Here is a 20909-nt window from a genome sequence, read left to right on the forward strand (position 1 = left end):
GTTGAGCCTCCGACTCTTGGTTTCAGCTCAGGTCATGATCTCGCGGTTTGTGAGTTCGAGCCCTGCACCGAACTTGGGATTCTCTCTCTCCCTCTTTTTCTGTCCCTCTCTTGCTCGTGCTCTCTCTCTCAAAATAAATAAACTTAAAAAAAAAAAAAGTATCTAACAGGAGGAGGACGTGCCTGAGGTAGAACCAGAATCCTGTGCTGTGGTTAAGCCCCCGGCAAAATCACACAGGGATGTTAGGCTCCTGGGGAAACAATTTTTCCCCACAAATGCCTCTGGTCTTCAGATCTCAGGACAATGTGTCCAACGACCCTGCTGACTTCATCGAAGCGAGAAAGCTTTTAGTCGGGTTGATGTGGCCAGAGTGAAGAGGACAGCACCGCCTGGACGGCGGGAGAGTCGGCCTCTGTCCCCAGGGTGCGGCACCGGCCCTCAGGCCCCTCATCTGTGGGGGCGTCAAGATCTGTGGTTTTCCGGCCACATGCCAGGCGTCCACAGGGAGCCAGGGAAGCTGGCAGCAGCTTGGAGGAGCAGTCTGCCCGTACCTGGCCCACCAGTGGGCTTCAGGACGAGACACTGTCACAGGAAGGGCTGTTCTGCTGAGCCCGGGGTTCAAGGTCACAGAAGCTCTTTCTGGTTCAAACTGTCTCTGACTCTGAGATTTGCCCCTTGGAAGACACCTTCCTCCTTTCTGCCCTCTGTCCCTCCCTACCCCTCCCCCACCACACACATATGTTTCTGTCTGGCACCAAAGTCTCCACACCTCTGATCACAGCTGCAAAGGGAGAGAGGCCGCGAGCGTACTTCATGCAAGAAAACACTGTTTTGTTCAGAATGGGGCAGGATGGCAGAATGAAGGGACCCTGGAAGCTCTGGGGGAGCAACCAAGAAAGGGGATGAGGTCTCTTGAGGAGATTGTTTATCTTTGCGGGGGGGGGGGGGCGGCGGGGGAGGGTGTGGCAGGAGGGGCAGAGAAAGAATCCCAAGCAGGCTCCGTGCTCAGTGTGGAGCCTGACACGGGGCTCGAACTCATTACCGTGAGATCACCACCTGAGCTGAAATCAAGAGTTGGATGTTGCGGCGCCTGGGTGGCTCAGTCGGTTAAGCGTCCGACTTCAGCTCAGGTCATGATCTCGCAGTCTGTGGGTTCGAGTCCCGCGTCGGGCTCTGTGCTGACAGCTCAGAGCCTGGAGGCTGCTTCAGATTCTGTCTCTGACTCTCTCTCTCTCTGCCCCTGCCCCGCTTGCACTGTTTCTGTCTCTCAAAAGATAAATAAACGTTAAAAAAAATTAAAAGAAAAAATAAGAAAACTACTGTGGACCAGGGCTTGTGCTAAGGTGCAAGGAAGGATACAGCACGATCTGTTAGCAGTTCACACACTCTAGGAATGGGATGGAGGGGCCGCAGCAAAACAGTGCAAAATGGACAGGGGGTGTTCCGTGACTCAGCGAGGGATGCATAGACTGGAGATGGGCTCATTCATTCCATGCACTTTTGAGGGGTGTTGGGGTCAGGAAAGGACAGCGATGACCCCAGGAGTTTCCGGACAGGTGGTGAGACGGGCACACCCCCTACCATCAGGTGAAGCAGAAGGTGGACAGGGGCACAAGAGTGGCTGTCCAGAGCTCAGAGGAGGGTGTCCCTGCTTCCATCCCGGGGTGACATGGGAAGCAGCGTCTGGGAACCAGGAGCTGCCACCTGCATGCATCCTTGCCCGGCCTGACCCTGGCCGTGCAAGTTACTCAACCCCCTTTTTGTCTCAGGGTCATTATCTGAAAAGCAGAGACAACGAGGAGACTCAGCTCACAGGGTGATTATGGGAACTAAACGGGTCAATAAATGCAAAAGTCTTCGAGGGGTGCCTGGCATGCGGTCAATGCCAGCCAAGCGTTTGTTATGTCCGGGAACATATACTGCAGACCCCGTGGGGAGGCGTGCCGCTGACCCTACTGTGGTTCAGACATGCAGCCGAGTGCACACTTGGGGTAATTATCCCCTTGAACACGGTGGCCCCTGCAAACTGAACTTCCTTTCGTTGAAATATCCCTGACATGTGGGGCGCCTGGGTGGCTCAGCCGGTTGAGTGTCTGACTCTTGATTTCGGCTCAGGTCACGATCCCGGGGTTGTGGGATCGAGCCCTGTGTGGGGCTCTGCACTGAGTGTGGAGCCTGGTTGACCTTCTCTTTCTCTCCCTTTGCCCCTCTCCCTGGGTTGCTCGCTCACTCTCTTTCTAATCGAATGAATGAATGAATGAATGAATGAATGAATAAATAAATAAATAAATAAATAACTCGACATGTAAAACATCCCTGATCCAGTGCCTCATCAAGTTAATCAATGAAATGATATTAGCTTTCTACAATTTCACACAAATTAAATACAGGCCTGCTTTCCAACTGGGACGGTGGATTTACTGTCAGGCTCTCTATCGAATTAACATGTATGTTTAAATTGAGCCCTTCTAGAGGATACAGTATACGCATGCTACTGGCATTCATTGATTAGAGCCTGGAAGGGATAAGCTGGCTTGAGAGTCATGGGCCTCGCAATTATAACGTCCTTGCTTTTTTTTTTTTTTTTAATTTTTTAACGTTTATTTATTTTTCAACTTTTTTTGTTTCTTTGTTTTGTTTTTTATTTATTTTTGGGACAGAGAGAGACAGAGCATGAATGGGGGAGGGGCAGAGAGAGAGGGAGACACAGAATCGGAAACAGGCTACAGGCTCTGAGCTGTCAGCCCAGAGCCCGACGCGGGGCTCGAACTCACGGACCGCGAGATCGTGACCTGGCTGAAGTCGGACGCTTAACCGACTGCGCCACCCAGGCGCCCCTAACGTTTACTTATTTTTGACAGAGAGAGACAGAGCATGAGCGGGGGAGGGGCAGAGAGAGAGGGAGACACAGAATCCGAAGCAGGCTCCAGGCTCTGAGCGGTCAGCCCAGAGCCCGACGCAGGGCTCGAACTCACGGACCGCGAGATCATGACCTGAGCCGAAGTTGGACGCTCCACCGACTGAACCACCCAGGCGCCCCACATCCTTGCTTTTAAGATGATGCAAAGATATTATTAGTGTTACACAGCCTGGAAGGCAGTGACCACCGTCCAGAGGGAAATAGAGACAGAAACAGGGAGGTGGAGGAAGAAAACGTCCATCAGCCTCCTGGGCTACGTTCTGCCCCAGATTAGGCATGTCTCTTCATGCACACGGAGTCACCAGCACATTTGTAAATAATCGTAAAAATGTGCAGGGAAGCAGACTTCATTTTTAGCAGCCTAAATTGCCAGTCCCGACACCAAGCTCCGTGAAGGATTGATTACAGGGCATATGAGCTGGGCAGTGTTTCCCCACAAAGTCAGACGGACAAGGTGAGTGCACATTTCACAAGGCACCGATTCTCTGTGTCGAAGACGTGCTAAATGGGTCACAGAACTAATGTGAGGATACAACCAAGTTATGAGATCAGGCTCAGGGTACGGATGATTCATGTCCTAAGAAGGGTGGTGAACATCAGAGTTTTAAAATCTGTTTTTAATTTGTATTGCCTCACGAAATTGTTGGGTGATGTTACACAAGATCTTTCACTTCTCAATGTCCATTTCCCTCAAGAGAAATGAGAATAATAAGCATGGAACAAGAAAAGTTTTTTTCCAGTTTTTATAGCTTGAAGAAGCTAAAAGATTATATAGTCCAAATTGTTTGTGTTTCAGATGAGGAAACCGAAGCCCAGAGAAGTCAAGTGACTTGTCTAAAGGCACACAGCCTCTTAACAGGGCAGAACACAGGGAACCTGATTTACGGATCCCGTCGGTGCTCTTGCCACAGAATTGCGTACTTTTTTACAGACGGCTTTCAAATACCTAGATGAAAGTTCCCACGTTGTCAAACCAACGTGACTACATCTGAAAAGTATGAATCAAATTTCTGAGCGATTTCTTTCCGTATCTGATGCTGCTTACAGCTTGGGCTGGTTGCCCCCTTGGTTCCTTGAGCAGAAACGTTTCTGAAAAGTAGTAGTTTGAATGCTAACTCGAAATGCCAGCCTCTTCGGCTTCTGGAAGCGAGTCTGGGGAACCGGATCACATAGAAGGGCGCCTACACTCATTGCCTGACATCCTTCCCTACCTTGTGCTGGGGCTGTTCTGGCGAAGGCCTTTTCAGAAACATATCTGCTGACTTTCATAAATCAAATGCATGGCTCTGGAGGCCACAAAAGGTGTGGTAGTGTGTGGAAACAACATGAGGCTTTGGAGTGAGCTAGACCTGGGTTTGAGGTCTAATTCTTTCCAGGTTGATTCAGCAAATATTTATGTAGGGCCTCTTATGTGCCGAGCCCTGTGCTGAATGACCTTGGGTGGGTCATTTAACTCCCCTAAGCCTCGATTTCCTCTCCTGTCAAATTAAGACAATGAACCCTTCCTTTTAGCATTGTTCTGAGGATTAGGGACATGGTCTAAAAATGATTTCACACCTAGAAGGGACCAATAAAATGGTGGCTGCTACCATTTTTATTGGAGGCTGGACTGCAAGTATTCTAGAGATGGGCAACATATTATTACTGTCTTGACAAACAGGACCCCAAACAGAAGGTACAGAGACCGGTGGACAGTTAAAACACAGACACAGAAACTAGAGGGAGAAGAGAGAAAAGTCCTGAGCAAATATCTTCTTTATCATCTCTGAGGTAAACCTTCAAGTAATTAAAAATGTGCGTGTGGGTGTGCACGCACACGCGAGCCTATACACACACCCTATATTCTTTATTATTTGCTTTCTTAGAATCCTAAAATGTTAGAAGTGAAAGGAATTTAAACGTCCTCTCATTCAGCGTTCTTGTTTACAAAGGAGGAACAGGCTGAGGGGCAAAGGGGCCTGACGAGGCCCCCCACGTGGCCAAAGGTAACTGAGATGTTGACTCCTTCAAAAGAATGTTATTCTACAGATCTTGGTTAAATGAGTAAAGGAATGAAGATTTGAAAGACTAAGGATGTCTGTGAGGTGCTTCGGCCCCCTGCTGGTGAGAGAGGAGACCGTCAGACCCTTGAACCTTTAGCCAATGCAATCCCAAGCTACTTGAGGACCCACGAGGAGTCCGGGGAGCCATGCAGAATCTTCCAGATCAACGAGGAAAAGAGACACAAATATGTGGAGAAACGGGGCGGGAGGGGATACAGCAACAGAAACAACACACTGTTAAAGGAAGTTTGAAAAAAGGGGGGATCTTTATCACAAAGGTGGTTTTAAGTTTATTCGACCCTTTTATTTTTCCTTTTATGTTATTTGAAGAAAGGTTTGTTATTTCCTCTCCTGTCATAAAGAGTGAACGGGACCAGAGGGAGAGAAAAGGATTTTTACCTTTTACTTCATATACCTGGGATTCTTGAATTTTATACTTTTTTTTTTCAACGTTTATTTATTTTTGGGACAGAGAGAGACAGAGCATGAACGGGGGAGGGGCAGAGAGAGAGGGAGACACAGAATCGGAAACAGGCTCCAGGCTCTGAGCCATCAGCCCAGAGCCTGACGCGGGGCTCAAACTCACGGACCGCGAGATCGTGACCTGGCTGAAGTCGGACGCTTAACCGACTGCGCCACCCAGGCGCCCCTGAATTTTATACTTTTATAATAAATTTTAAAATACATTTCTTCTTGGGAACGCAAGCTGGTGCAGCCACTCTGGAAGAGAGTATGGAGGTTCCTCAAAACACTAAAAATAGAACTACCCTACGACCCAGCAATGGCACTACTAGGCATTGATCCATGGGATACGGGTGTGCTGTTTCCGAGGGACACATGCACCCCCGTGTTTACAGCAGCACTATCAACAATAGCCAAAGTATGGAAAGAGCCCAAATGTCCATCGACGGATGAATGGATAAAGAAGATGTGGGATATATACACGATGGAGTATTACTCGGCAATCAAAAAGAATGAAATCTTGCCATTTGCAGCTATGTGGATGGAACTGGAGGGTATTATGCTAAGTGAAATTAGTCAGAGAAAGACAAAAATCATATGGCTTCACTCATATGAGGACTTTAAGAGACAAAACAGATGAACATAAGGGAAGGGAAACAAAAATAATGTAAAAACAGGGAGGGGGACAAAACAGAAGAGACTTTTAAATATAGAGAACAAACAGAAGGTTGCTAGAGGGGTTGTGGGAGGGGGGATGGGCTAAATGGCTAAGGGGCACTAAGGAATCTACTCCTGAAATCATTGTTGCACTATGTGCTAACTAATTTGGATGTAAATAAAAATAAATAAATAAATAAATAAATAAATAAATAAATAAATAAAACAAGTTAAAAAAAATAAATAATGAAAATAAAATAAAATACATTTCTTCTTTAAAAAAATGTTTGGGGTACAATATGGCACCATGAGTCCAGACGCCATCGTTCTCCCTGAAGCTAATAACTTCCCAACTCATTCTTAACCTTCCCGCACCCTGGGAGAGAAGGCTATTGGCTCCTTGGGTGACACTGCCCTCTATTGGTCATAGGGACAACTGCACCAGCCTGGCTCACACACACCCGTCCCGAGGCTCAAACCCAGATTAAATGCAGAGTTTCTAAGACGATGTTATTACCTTTTTATAATAAAATCTTTTGGCTTGACTATTGAATCCCTTTTTTTCTGATTCTGGAATTGTTGAAGTCTGGTTCTTAAAAGGAATGGAGGAGGATTGTGCTGGATGTGCAGCAGTAAAACCTGAACAACAAAAGCGAAGTAAAAATTAGCACGAAGAATTGACAAAGGCAGAAAACGAAGAGCATTTTAAAGTGTTATTTTATTTTCAATATTTTTACTTTTATTTTTTTAGAGAGCTACAGAGAGAGAGCACGCGAGCAAGGGAGGGGGACAGAGGAAGGGAGAGGGTCTCAAGCGGGCTCCACGCTCAGCAAGTAGCCTGACACTGGGCTCGATCCCATGACCCTGGGATCATGACCTGAGCCTAAATCAAGAATGGGACGCTCAACTGACTGAGCCACCCAGGCGCCCCTAGATTTTATTTTCTTCCTTTATTTTTTAAATGTTTATTTTTGAGAGAGAGCACAAGCAGGGGAGGGATGGGCCGGGGGGGGGGGGGGGGGGCGGACAGAGGATGTGAAGTAGGCTCTGTGCCAACAGCAGCAAGCCTGGTGCAGGGCTCGAACTCACCAACCATGAGATCATGACCTGAGCTGAAGTTGGAGGCTCAACCCTTTGAGCCGTCCCGGTGCCCAACACCACCCCCCCACCCCAAGATTTTATTTTTAGGTAATCTCCACACTCAACGTGGGGCTCACATTCACAACCCTGAGATCAACAGTCTCACCCTCCACCAACTGAGCCAGCCAGGCACTCCTTAAAGTTTTATTTTATTTTTTAATTTTTTTTAACATTTATTTATTTTTGAGACAGAGAGAGACAGAGCATGAATGGGGGAGGGTCAGAGAGAGAGGGAGACACAGAATCTGAAACAGGCTCCGGGCTCTGAGCGGTCAGCACAGAGCCCGACGCGGGGCTCGAACTCACGGACCGCGAGATCATGACCTGATCCGAAGTCGGACGCTTAACCGACTGAGCCACCCAGGCGCCCCCTTAAAGTTTTATCTTAAATGGAATAGGAGAAAAACTTGCCTTTTGATAGGAGGTAAACATGAAACTTTTTTTTTTTTAATTTTTTTTTCAACGTTTTTTATTTATTTTTGGGACAGAGAGAGACAGAGCATAAACGGGGGAGGGGGAGAGAGAAAGGGAGACACAGAATCGGAAACAGGCTCTGAGCCATCAGCCCAGAGCCTGACGCAGGGCTCGAACTCACGGACCGCGAGATCGTGACCTGGCTGAAGTCGGACGCTTAACCGACTGCGCCACCCAGGCGCCCCGAAACTTTTTTTTTTAATATTCTCTTTACTTTTTTTCCCTCTTGGTAATCTGGCATTTCCCCACCCCAGGGCAACTAAACTAGTGAGATTTGGTCACATCGCTGAAGCATCATTTATAGAAAATCAACTTAAAATTGTGGATGTCCGGGTTGTGACATACAAATGATATACAAATTCTCCGCTCTCCTCCGCCCGGCCCCACATGTGGGAGAATGTCTCACATGAGAGACAACTGTTAAGGCTCCACGAGGGGCATCTCTCTGCACGGCAGACCAATTCCAAACTCCAACCTGTGAGGGTGATAGAATCTGACTCCGTTTTCGATGTGGGGCTGACTGCTCACAGCTTGTAAGCCTCAGCCCCCGGCTTCCCCTTCTGAGCCACATTGGGTAAACTGAGGAGAAGGCCTGGAGGCTCTCCCCTTTGGTGCCGGCCAGAAGTTCAAACCATACCAACCCTTGCCCTCACTCCAGCCCTACCAACTAACCGCAACAAAACCCCAAACGTGGCTCTCTCCTCTGGTTCTCTCGAGCCATTTTGGGGCCACATTAGGAAGCCGACCCTGCTCTCCCCAGAAAACCTCACGATGTGAGGAATACCCCTCTTCGTGTCCCCTTGGTGCGGCATCACCAATCTTGACTTTCAAGCCAAATTTTGGATGGGGGTCCACCCTGACTCTGCAGGATGCGCACAACATATCTCAACATCCAAGTCCGAACCCTCGTAGAGGAAATGTGTGCCAGAGTCGGAAAAAGCCAGGAGACGAAGGGAGGAGGGATGCGTTAAGAGTGGGGGTGCGGTTGCACAGGAGCTGGCTTTAAGGCCCGTTTCTTAGTCTCCAAATTTTTGAAAACACAAAACTGGTTTTCAGGCTCAGACACCCAATGCCAACAGGGACCCCTCAGGAGGTGCTGTGACAGATGAGGAAACTGAGGCTTAGACAGATGACGTCACTCGCCCTTAAGTGAAACACCCGGCTGGGGTTTGAACACAGTTGGTCTAATGAGCCGAGGCTCTTAAGGTCCAAGCTGCACCTCCTCGTTCTGAGTCTGGCCCATAGTCAGCTCCCCACACACCAGTGGGTGGAATAATGGGGGGCGATCTAGCCCAATGTGCTCGGCTTGAGGGTGAAGCAAATAAAAGAAGCAGAAGAAATGTCTGGTTAGAAAACATTTGAGAGAAATCTACGATGTATTTATGATTTTCTTCCCTTCTCTCCCCACCCCCATTTAGCAGGTGGATGGCTATGTAATTTTCTTTTAGCGAACTAGACAGCATCAGAAAACAGCAGACGCAAGGCTTCCTAGCTTTTGTTTCTAAAAGTCCATGGAGCGATTTAAAGAGTTTGCAGAGAAGGCAGCAAAGAAAGGGGGATTCTTTTCTTTTCTTTTCTTTCCTTTCCTTTTCTTTTCTCCTTCCTTCCTTCCTTCCTCCCTCCCTCCCTCCCTCCCTCCCTCCCTCCCTCCCTCTCTCTCTTTCTTTCTTTCTTGGTAAAAGGAAGGACATTTCCCCCAGGGGAAGGAAAAAACCTTCCTGACTAAAAAAAAGATCACTTTCAGGGCGCCCGGGTGGCTCAGTCGGTTAAGTGTTGACTTTGGATTTTGGCTCGGGTCATGATCTCACGGTTCATGGGATCAAGCCCCACAGCGGGCTCTGTGCTGACAAGCATGGCGCCTGCTTGGGATTCTCTCTCCCTCTCTCTGCCCCTCCCCGCCCCCTCAAAATAAATAAACAAATGTTAAAAAATAAAATAAAAAGATCACTTTCACTTCTGGCTGTGGTAGAACCTCCTGCATGAAAACAACCCTCTTGAGAAGAACCAGAAAAATAAGATTTTTATTTTTTTAATTTTTATTTATTTATTTTTGAGCGAGAGAGAGAGAGAGGGAGGAAGAACAAATGGGGGAAGGGCAGAGAGAAAGGGGGGACAGAAGATTTGAAGCAGGTTCCGCGGGGACAGCACAGAGCCTGAGGTGGGGCTCGAACCCACAAACCGCGAAATCGTGATTTGAGCCAAAGGCAGCTGCTTAACTGACTGAGCCGTCCAGGTGCCCCGAAAAATAAAGTTTTTGTTTTGTTTTTTTTTAAATCTTTTTTTCAACGTTTTTTATTTATTTTTGGGACAGAGAGAGACAGAGCATGAACGGCAGAGAGAGAGGGAGACACAGAATCGGAAATAGGCTCCAGGCTCCGAGCCATCAGCCCAGAGCCTGACGCGGGGCTCGAACTCACGGACCGCGAGATCGTGACCTGGCTGAAGTCGGACGCTTAACCAACTGCGCCACCCAGGCGCCCCGAAAAATAAAGTTTTTTAAAAAAATACTCTGGATAATTTGACCTTCCATTTCCAACCAAAATGGGGCTGGCTTTGCCCTCTGAGCTAGGGAAACAAAAGTTAAACGTGGACAAAATATATCAAACGATGGTTTTCAAGACACCGGACACGAAGCAACAAAGGATGGGGCTGCCCCGAGAAATGGGAAGCAAATGAGAGAGCAGTGGGATTGCTCCCAGCTTACTGCCTGGAGAACTTTCCAGGCCACAGCACAGGATGGAGGAATCCAGGGAGAGCCTGGCTGCCTTCTTGAGTTGAGGAAATGAATCCGAAAGCCCAGAAAGACCAGGTGGCTAGAGCTGACAGAGCAGAGAATCCAAGAAGAGAGCTCCCCAGATAAAGAACTCTGGAGCCCAGCACTGGGTTTCCCTTCAGGTACCTTTCTGAGTATTGCTCGGGATACACATGCGAGAAAACTACCCAAAGCTGGGGAAAGAATCAGCCAAAAGATGAATACCTGAACAGCAGTACAGGAATAGCTTACACCAAACCAGGAGACCCTCCTGTTCCCACGCATCAGAGGGAAAAGCTTTATAATACGGAGGACATAGAGTATGCAGAGTTTTGCCTCCGAAATAGAGCAAAATTACCCCTAGGCTTAAGGCCACTCGGGTCCCAGCTAACACTCAACAGCAAGACTTGAAAAACTCCAACTGTTTCCAAGTAATTTAACTGTATCCCAGAACAAAGCATAAGAATTTACAGGACTGGAAAAGGATCCAGCACCCAACAGGTACAATGAAAAATATATAGTGTTCAGTTAAGAATTAATAGGCATGTTGGGGTGCCTGGGTGGCGCAGTCGGTTAAGCGTCCGACTTCAGCCAGGTCACGATCTCGCGGTCCGTGAGTTCGAGCCCCGCGTCAGGCTCTGGGCTGATGGCTCAGAGCCTGGAGCCTGTTTCCGATTCTGTGTCTCCCTCTCTCTCTGCCCCTCCCCCGTTCATGCTCTGTCTCTCTCTGTCCCAAAAATAAATAAAAACGTTGAAAAGAAAAAAAAAATTTTTTAAAAAGAATTAATAGGCATGTAAAGAAAAAAAAATGCAATTCATCATGAGAAGATATACAATCAATCAAAACCAAAATTTAATTTATAAAAACAGGCAGCAGATCAGATTTGGCTAAGGGCCAAAGTTTGCCAACCCTTGCTCTAAAGCAGCCATTAAGAAAACACGGTAAAGAGTTATTCCTTTTTTTTTTTTAAGATTTTATTTTTATTTAAAAAAAAAATTTTAATGTTTATTTATTTTTGAGAAAGAGAGAGACAGAGCATGAGCAGGGGAGGAGCAGAGAGAGGGAGACACAGAATCCGAAGCAGGCTCCAGGCTCTGAGCTGTCCGCACAGAGCCCGGTGTGGGGTTCGAACTCACAAACTGCGAGATCATGACCTGAGCCAAAGCCAGAGGCTTAACTGACTGAGCCACCCAGGCGCCCCATAAGATTCTGTTTTTAAAGTAATCTCTACTCCAATTCAGGGCTCATACTCAAAACCCAGAGGTCAAGAGTCATATGCTCCGCCAACTGAGCCAGCCAGGTGCCCCAAGAGTTATTCCTAATAAGCCAACAAAGGAGATAAAATAGAAACAAAAATATACTCAATGCAGAAGATGACAGAAAAAGTAAATAAGGCATAGATACGACAAATAGCAAGCAAATCGCAAGATGGTAAACTTAAACCCACACACCAATGTTCACATTAAATTTCAATAGTCTAAATAGTCCAATCAAAAGACAGAGCTGCTCAACTTGGATAAGAAAGACCTAACTATATGCTGCCTGCAAGAAATATACTTTAAAGGTAATCCCAGAAATACGTTAAAAATAAAACAATGGGAAAAGATACACTATGCTAACATTAAAAACAATGCTAGATATTAGTATCAGACAAAGCAGATTTCAGAGAAAAAATATTCCCTGCAATAAAGAGGGTCATTTCGTAACCATATAGAGGTCAATTCCTTAAGAGAACATTACAAGCCTAAATACCAATATATCTGATAACAAGAAACTCAAAATACACGAAGCAAAAGCTCATAGTACTGTAAGAAGAAATAGAATATTCCACAATTACAGTTAGATTTAAAAGTTCCTCCCTCTGTACCCCAATGTTTATAGCAGCACTTTCAACAATAGCCAAATTATGGAAAGAGCCTAAATGTCCATCAACTGATGAGTGGATAAAGAAGTTGTGGTTTATATACACAATGGAGTACTATGTGGCAATGAGAAAGAATAAAATATGGCCCTTTGTAGCAACGTGGATGGAACTGGAGAGTGTTATGCTAAGTGAAATAAGCCATACAGAGAAAGACAGATACCATATGTTTTCACTCTTATGTGGATCCTGAGAAACTTAACACAAGACCATGGGGGAGGGGAAGGGGGAAAAAAAAGTTAGAGAGGCAAACCATAAGAGATTCTTAAAAACTGAGAATAAACTGAAGGTTGATGGGGGGTGGGAGGGAAGGGAAAGTGGGGGATGGGCATTGAGGGCACCTGTTGGGATGAGCACTGGGTGTTGTATGGAAACCAATTTGACAATAAATTTCATACGTAAAAAAAAAAGTTCCTCCCTCACTAATTTAAACAAGTAGATAGAATATCAGTAAAGATATATAAGACTTGGGGGCGTCTGGCAGGGTCAGTTGGTAGAGCATGGGACTCTTGATCTTGGGGTTGTGAGTTCAAGCTGCATGTCGGATATAGATAGTACTTAAAAATAAAATCTTAAATATATATACATATTATATATTATATTTATATATATTATATGTATTTATATATATTATATATAAATATATATTTATATATTTTATATTGTTATATATTTATATATCATATATTATATATTTATATATTATATATTTACATGGATTATATATTTATATAGATTATATACTTATATATAATAAATATATATATAAGTATATATATTTATATGTTATATAAATATATAAATAATATATAATATATATATATATGTGACGTGAATAATACTATTACCTAACTTGACCTAACTAACATTTATAGAACACTGCACCTATCAATTCTATATAATCTATCCCAGAAAATTGAAGAGGAAAAGACATTTCCCAATCTATTCTAGGTGGTCAGCATCACCCTAATATCAAAATGAGACAGTGTCATGGTGGGGTGGGAGGGGAACCACTACAAATCAATAATCCTCATAAACCTACACACAGAAATTGTTAGAAAATTTGGGGGCCCCTGGGTGGCTCAGTCGATGAAGTGTCTGACTTCAGCTCAGGTCATGATCTCACAACTAGTGAGTTCAAGCTCCGTGTCAGGCCTGGAGCCTGCTTAGGATTCTGTGTCTCCCTCTCTCTGCCCCTCCCCCACTCATGCTCTGTCTCTCTCTCTCTCTCTCTCTCTCTCTCTGTCAAAAATAAATAAACATTAAAAAAATTTTTTTAAATAAAATTTTTAGTAAATTAAATCCAACAGTATATAAACAAAGACAATACATCATGACCAAGTGGAGTTTATCTCAGTAATGCAAAGATAGGTTAACATTTGAAAGTCAATGTCATTCACCATACTGACCAACTAAAGAGAAAAACCATATGATCATCTCAGTAGGTGCAGAACAGAATTATAGAGTATGTATTCTTTTTTGCCTCTCTTCTTTCATTTAGCATAATTAGTTTGAGATTCATCCATGTTGTTGAAATATCAATGGTTCATTGATTTTATTGCTGAGTAGCATTTCATTATATAGAAATGTGACAATTATTAATACCTTGTGGATGGAAATTTGAGGTGCTGACAGTTTGGGAGTACTACACATAAACTCTTCTCTCCATTCCACTACAAGTCCTCATACAAATGAAAGAGTGGGCATACATTGTCATTTCTCTTGAGTAAATACTCAGGAGTGGAATGGCTGGATAAGATGTTTAACTTTCAAAGAAACTGTCAGGGGCACTTGGGTGGCCCAGTTGGTTGAGCCTCTGACCTCGGCTCAGGTTATGACCTCACGGTTTGGGAGTTCGAGCCCCATATCCAGCTCGCTGCTGTCAGTCCAGAGCCTCTGTCCCCCCCCCCCCCCCCGCCCCTCCCCTGCTCATGCTCTCTCTCTCAAAAATAAATAAACATTAAAAATAATAAAAATAAACTGCCGAACTCTTTCCCAAAGTTGTGCTTTCGTAAGTCTCCACTATTAATGTATGAGAGTGATTGTGCCTTCACGTCCTCACCAACAATGGGCAATCTTTTTAATTTCTGCCATCCTGTGGGATGTGTAGTATCTCACTGTGGTCTTCATTTGCATATTTGTAATGACTAATGATGCTGAGCATCTCTTTATATGCTATTTGCCATCTGCGTATCTTTTTTTGGTGGTTATCTGTTGAGTACGTAGAGAAAGCATTTCATAAAATCTAGCATCCTTTTAGGATAAAAAAAAAAAAACAACCTAGCCAACTAGGCCTAGAAGCAAATTTCCTTAATCAGATAAAAGCTATCTATCACAAAAGCCTATAGTAAACGTGATACTGAATAATGAAATATTAAAAGCTTTCTCCTGAGACAGACAATGAAGCCAGGCGACTGCTGTCATAGTTCTCTTCAACACTGTCCTGAAGGACTCTCATCAGTATAAGAGCCAAGAGAAATAAATAGATATGGATCAGAAAGGAAGAAATAAACATGTCATTATCTACAGATGACTAGATTATGTGTGGGAAAATTTGAGAAGAATCTATAGATAACCTATAAGGGGTAATCACTGAATTTAGTAAGGTCACTAGAATCAAGGTCAATATACAAAAGTCAATTTGTTTTATTTCTATACCAGGATACAATTAGAAAATGAAATCAAAATATTACCATTTATAACAGTATAAATATCAAATGCCTAAGGGAAACCAAAGCAAAAATGAACTATTGGGATCTCATCAAAATAAAAAGCTGCACAGCGAAGGAAACAATCAGCAAAATTAAAAGGCAACCGATGGAATGGGAGAAGACATTTGCAAACGACATATCAGATAAAGGGTTACTATCCAAAATCTATAAAGAACTTACCAAACTCAACACCCAAAAAAACAAAATAATCCAGTGAAGAAATGGGCCAAAGACGTGAATAGACACTTCTCCAAAGAAGACATCCAGATGGCCAACCGACACATGAAAAAATGCTCAACATCACTCATCATCAGGGGAATACAAATCAAAACCACAATGAGATACCACCTCACACCTGTCAGAATGGCTAACATGAACAACTCAGGCAACAACAGATGTTGGCGAGGATGCGGAGAAAGAGGGTCTCTTTCGCATTGTTGGTGGGAATGCAAACTGGTGCAGCCACTCTAGAAAACAGTATGGACGTTCCTCAAAACACTAAAAACAGAACTACCCTACGACCCAGTAATTGCACTATTAGGCGTTTATCCACAGGATACAGGTATGGTGTTTTGAAGGGGCGCATGCAACCCCATGTTTATAGCAGCACTATCAACAATAGCCAAAGTATGGAAAGAGCCCAAATGTTCATCCATGGATGAATGGATAAAGAAGATGTGGGATATATATACGATGGAATATTACTCGGCAATCAAAAAGAATGAAATCTTGCCATTCGCAACTATGTGGATGGAACTAGAGGGTATTATGCTAAGCGAAATTAGTCAGTCAGAGAAAGACAAATATCATAGAACTTCACTCATATGAGGACTTTAAGACACAGAACAGATGAACATAGGGAAGGGAGGCAATAATAATATAAACAGGGAGGGAGACAAAATATAAGAGACTCTTAAATATGGAGAACAAACAAAAGGTTACTGGAAGGGGTGTGGGAGGGGTGATGGGATAAATGGGTAAGGGGCATTAAGGAATCTACTCCTGAAATCACTGTTGCACTATATGCTAACTTAGATGTAAATTAAAAAATAAATTAAATAAAAATTTAAAAAAAAAAAACATCAAATGCCTAGAAGGCATAAAGGAGATACACATGACCTCTACACAGAGAGCCGTGAAACGCTTTAAGATTTTATTTTTAAGTAATATCCGCACCCAATGTGGGGCTCAAACTCACAGCCCCACATTCAAGAGTCTCATGTTCTACCAGCTGAGCCAGCCAGGTGCCCCTCTGTAAAACAGGTTTGAAAAAAATTTAAGAAGACCTAAAAGAAATGCACATGGATGGGAGAAATCAACATTATAGACATGTAAGTTATCCCTAAATTGATTGCTAGAATCAATGCAATCCAAACCAAAATGGCAGTAAGGATTTTTATTCTTAGGACATTAATGAGTTGATTCTAAAATTAATATGGAAATGCAATGGGGCCAAGAGTCACCAAGATAAAATACAAGGTTGAAAGATTTATACTACTACATTAAAGACTTATTATAGGGGCCCCTAGGCGGCTCAGTCGTCTAACCATCTGACTCTTTTTTATTTTTTAAAAAAAAATTTTTTTTTCAACGTTTATTTATTTTTGGGACAGAGAGAGACAGAGCATGAACGGGGGAGGGGCAGAGAGAGAGGGAGACACAGAATCGGAAACAGGCTCCAGGCTCTGAGCCATCAGCCTGGACACGGGGCTCGAACTCACGGACCGCGAGATCGTGACCTGGCTGAATCGGACGCTTAACCGACTGCGCCACTCAGGCGCCCCACTAACCATCTGACTCTTGATTTTGACTCAGGTCATGATCTCACGGTTTGTGGGAAGGAACCCCACGTGAGGCTCTGTGCATAGAGTCTGCTTGAGATCCTCCCCCTGCCCCTCTCCCACTCATGCTCCTTCTCTCTCTCTCTCTCTCTCTCTCTCTCTCTCTCTCTCTCTCTCTCTCTTAAAATAAAAAAACATTTAGGAAAAAAGACTTGTGTGGGTACCTGGGCGGCTCAGTCAGTTAAGCTCAGGTCATGATCTCGCAGTCTGTGAGTTCAAGACCCGCATCGAGCTCCGTGCTGAAAGCTCAGAGCCTGGAGCCTGCTTTGGAGTCTGTGTCTCCCTCTCTCTCTCTTCCCCTCCCCTGCTCATGCTCTCTCAAAAAATGAATAAATGTTAAAAAAAAATTTTTAAGAATATATATAAAAAAAAGATGTTATAAAGTTACAATAATTAAGACTGTGCTGAGTAATTGACCAGAATAAAGAATCTAGAAGTAGACCTGCATATACATGGACACCTGATTTATAGCAAAGATAGAGCAGCAGAGTAGTAGAAAAAGAATGGCCTTTCTTTTTTTTTTTTAAGTGTATTTATTCATTTTTGAGAGAGAGAGAGAGAGAGCGTGCACCCATGTGCAAGCAGGGAAGGAGCAGAGAAAAGAGGGGAGAGAATCCCAAGCAGGCTCTGCAGTGCCAGCACAGAGCCAGAGATGGGACTCAAACTCATGAACCGTGAGAGCATAACCTGAGCCAAAATCAAGAGTCAGAGGCTCAACTGACTGAGCAACCCAGGTACCCCGAGAATGGCCTTTCAATAAATGGTCCTGGTTCACTTGGATATGGATATTGAAAACACCAAACTTGTACATCCACCTCATACCATACACAAAAACAATTCCACTGAATTGTAGGTCTAGACACGAAAAGTAAAATCATACGATTTCTAGAAGAAATTATTTGGGGCTAGGCAAAGATTTCTCAAGTAGGACAGATTATACACAGTAACTAAAAAGGAAAGGATTGATAAATTGGGCTATATTAAAATTAAGAGCGGAAAGGAAAATCACAGACGGAAAGATATTTACTCCACCTGTAGGTGACAAATTGACTCATTTCTAGAATGGTTTAAAGACCTCCTAAAAATAAGAAGAATCCAGGGGCTCCTGGGTGGCTCAGTCGGTTGAGCATCTGACCTTGGCTCATAGTTCATGGGTTTGAGCTCCGCATCAGGCTCTGTGTTGACAGCTTGGAGCCTGGAGCCTGTTTGGGATTCTGTGTTTCCCTCTCTCTCTGCCCCTCCCTCACTCCTGCTCTGTCTGCCGGTCTCTCTCCCAAAAATAAATAAACATTTAAAAAAAAATTTTTTTTTTAAGAAGAAAACTCCAATAGAAAACAAATGGGCAAAAAACTTGAACAATCACTCTTCCAAAAAGAATATTCTAAAGGTCAACCAATGTATGAAAAATTGCTCAATTTCATCAATCAAAGGGCAACGCAAATTAAAACCACTATGTGTGAAAGATGTTGGCGATGACGTAGAGCAATTGGAATTCTCATACGTTGCTAGTAAAGAAGAAAAACTGGCAAAACCGCTCTGGAAAAATGGCGATATTGACTAAGCCGATCATCAACACATCTTAGGACCCAGCAATTCTACTCCGAGGTAGAGACAACATATATACACATATGTCCCCAAAACATGTACAAGCATAGTTTAAGAATCTTATATTCATAGTAGCCCCAAACTGGAAACGACCCAAATGTCCTTCAATGGTAGAATGGATAAATAAATTGTGGTGTATTCCAACCATGAAAAACTTTATAACAACGAAAATGAACTCATCACTGATACAGGAAACATGGAGTTAAATCCCTCAAATATGAGTGAGAAACGCCTGAGAGCAAAAAGTTCACGTCGTATGATTCCAATTTATATAAAGTGCAAAAACAGGCTAAAGTAGTTAATGCCATTAGAAGTCAGAATAGCTGTAATGTTTACTTTTGCAGAGATGGGGGAAGGGACAAGATGGGACTTTTGGGTTACTTGTTGCGATTTCACGTCTTAGCCTGAAGAGCGATTCCATAGGCGGTGTTTTCATTATGAACATCCATTAAGCTGTATAACTCTGACTGGTGTACTTTTTCTGAATATGTATTATGCTTCGATTTAAAGAAGTATTGAAGAAAAAGAGAGCACAAAGTCAAAGGATGGGAGGAAGAAAGAGAGGTCTGGCTGGGGTGGGAGAGCATCAGGGACTCTAGAAGCCCACCAGGGAGATGGAAATACCCCAAACAACCCAGCAGAAGGGGGGCTTGCATTAATTTTAGGAATATAGAAAGTAAGATCTCTTTATACATCTAAATGTGAGGACTGAGATTCTTACCAGATACATGGAAATAACAAGTGTGTTGAATAGACTTCCTCCTCCTTCCCCCCTCATCCTTTCTTTTCATAGTTTCTTCCCAGTCACCACATTAGAAAGCAGTGAGGAACCACCAACGCAATCTATCTGATGTCCCTTAAGCCTCGAGGGTATGTCCCAGGATTTACTATATTCCTCTAGAATGTGTTCTTATGGGCCAAAAAGAACACATGTCAAGAGCTCTCTTGCCCCTCAAAGACACCTGTGATTAAATTCACAAGACCTTTCTGTACTTTGTTGGCTTTGCTGGAATGTTTTTTGCCAGGGTGTTGGTCTTTGTGTGTTGAGTCATCCATCTTGGCAAAGTTCTGCGACACATTCCATTTGTTTGATGAAAAACTCTACCACGGGTTCTTCTAAGCACCTGAAACAGCAAAATACAGCGTGTGTAGGGATCATTTCACCTTCTTGTTAACCATGTTGATTGGGTTCTGGTCTATCTGCAGAAGACACTGGGGAATCTTGTGGGCAGAGACTGAGATTTACCAAGTTCGAGGACCCTAACTCCCAAGCACATCGCACTGCCTGTAACAGGAACTCCGAACGTGTTCACTGTTGACGTTGCTTACAGAGCTACCGAAGGCTTGAACTTTATAAATTTATCCACGCTCAGGTAATTGACATGCAATCTAATTCATCAGTTCTAAATGTACAGTTCAAAGTTTTGGCAAAGGTTTACAATTGTGTCAAATACATCACAACGAAGACATAAGTATACCCATCATCCCCAAATGTTTCCCGTGTTTCTTTGCCATCAGTTCCCTCCCAACCCTGCATCCGGCAACCACTGCTCTGCTCTCTGTCACAAGAGTTGCCTTTTCTAGAATGTCATATATGTGTAATCATGACTATCTTTTTTCACATAGCACAATGCTTTTAAGATTCTTCCATTTGTTGCCTGTACCAGTAAGTTGTTCCAATTGCTACACATTCTGACCACGGTCATCACGAATCAAATACTTGAGAAGAAACTTCTTCCTATTTCTTTTTTTCTTTAATTTTTTTTAATGTTTATTTTGAGAGAGAGAGAGATAGAGCACAAGCGGGTGAGGGACAGAGAGAGAGGGAGACACAGAATCTGAAGCAGTTCCCAGGCTCTGAACTGTCAGCACAGAGCCCGGCGTGGGGCTCGAACTCACGAACCGGGCGATCATGACCTGAGCTGAAGTCGGACGCTCAACCGACGGAGCCACCCAGGCGCTCCCCTTCTTCCTGTTTCCGAACTTTACCTGTGCAGGTCCCCCCTCCTCTGTGGTATTCTACCCTATAAATTCCAGCCTCTACAGGCTTCCTACACTCTGATTTCTATCTCCCCAATCCAGAAAGCTGGGCTTTTTTGAGGGTACCCTCCTCCCCCGCACTAAACTGTGGCCCGGAAACTGCCCCCAGCACTAACCTTGGGCAATTGCAGGGCTCACCTTATTTCCCTTCTCTCAGGAATTGCCACACTAAGCTACCTCTTGTCTTACGTCTAAAACCAGTTGCCTCATGTCTGTCTTTATTTTAGTTGTTAACAGCAGGAGCAGGACTCAATTTCCATTGCAGTTCATGTTTCGTGGACAGACTTCACTTCTATTTTGCTCATCTTTTTTTTCCCCCAAAGAACTTATACCATTTCCGAAC

General features: G+C 44.0%; 1 protein-coding gene across 9 annotated transcripts in view; it reads right to left on the bottom strand.

Annotated features, from left to right (window-relative positions):
- STPG1 (sperm tail PG-rich repeat containing 1) overlaps nucleotides 1-20909 on the bottom strand; it is a 57162-nt gene that overhangs the window by 31560 nt on the left and 4693 nt on the right. For all 9 annotated transcript variants that reach the window (XM_086716052.1, XM_086716057.1, XM_086716055.1 and 6 more), the window contains 2 exons: nucleotides 19510-19650; nucleotides 6599-6720 (listed from right to left, as the gene is read on the bottom strand). In XM_086716052.1, the coding sequence (XP_086572178.1) occupies nucleotides 6599-6720; nucleotides 19510-19582 (195 nt within the window). In that variant the 5' untranslated portion in view covers nucleotides 19583-19650. The remainder of the gene's footprint in view (nucleotides 1-6598; nucleotides 6721-19509; nucleotides 19651-20909) is intronic.

The sequence above is a fragment of the Puma concolor genome, chromosome C1 (assembly GCF_028749965.1).
Source record: "Puma concolor isolate L17-30 chromosome C1, mPumCon1.1.hap2, whole genome shotgun sequence".
Lineage (NCBI taxonomy): Eukaryota > Metazoa > Chordata > Mammalia > Carnivora > Felidae > Puma > Puma concolor.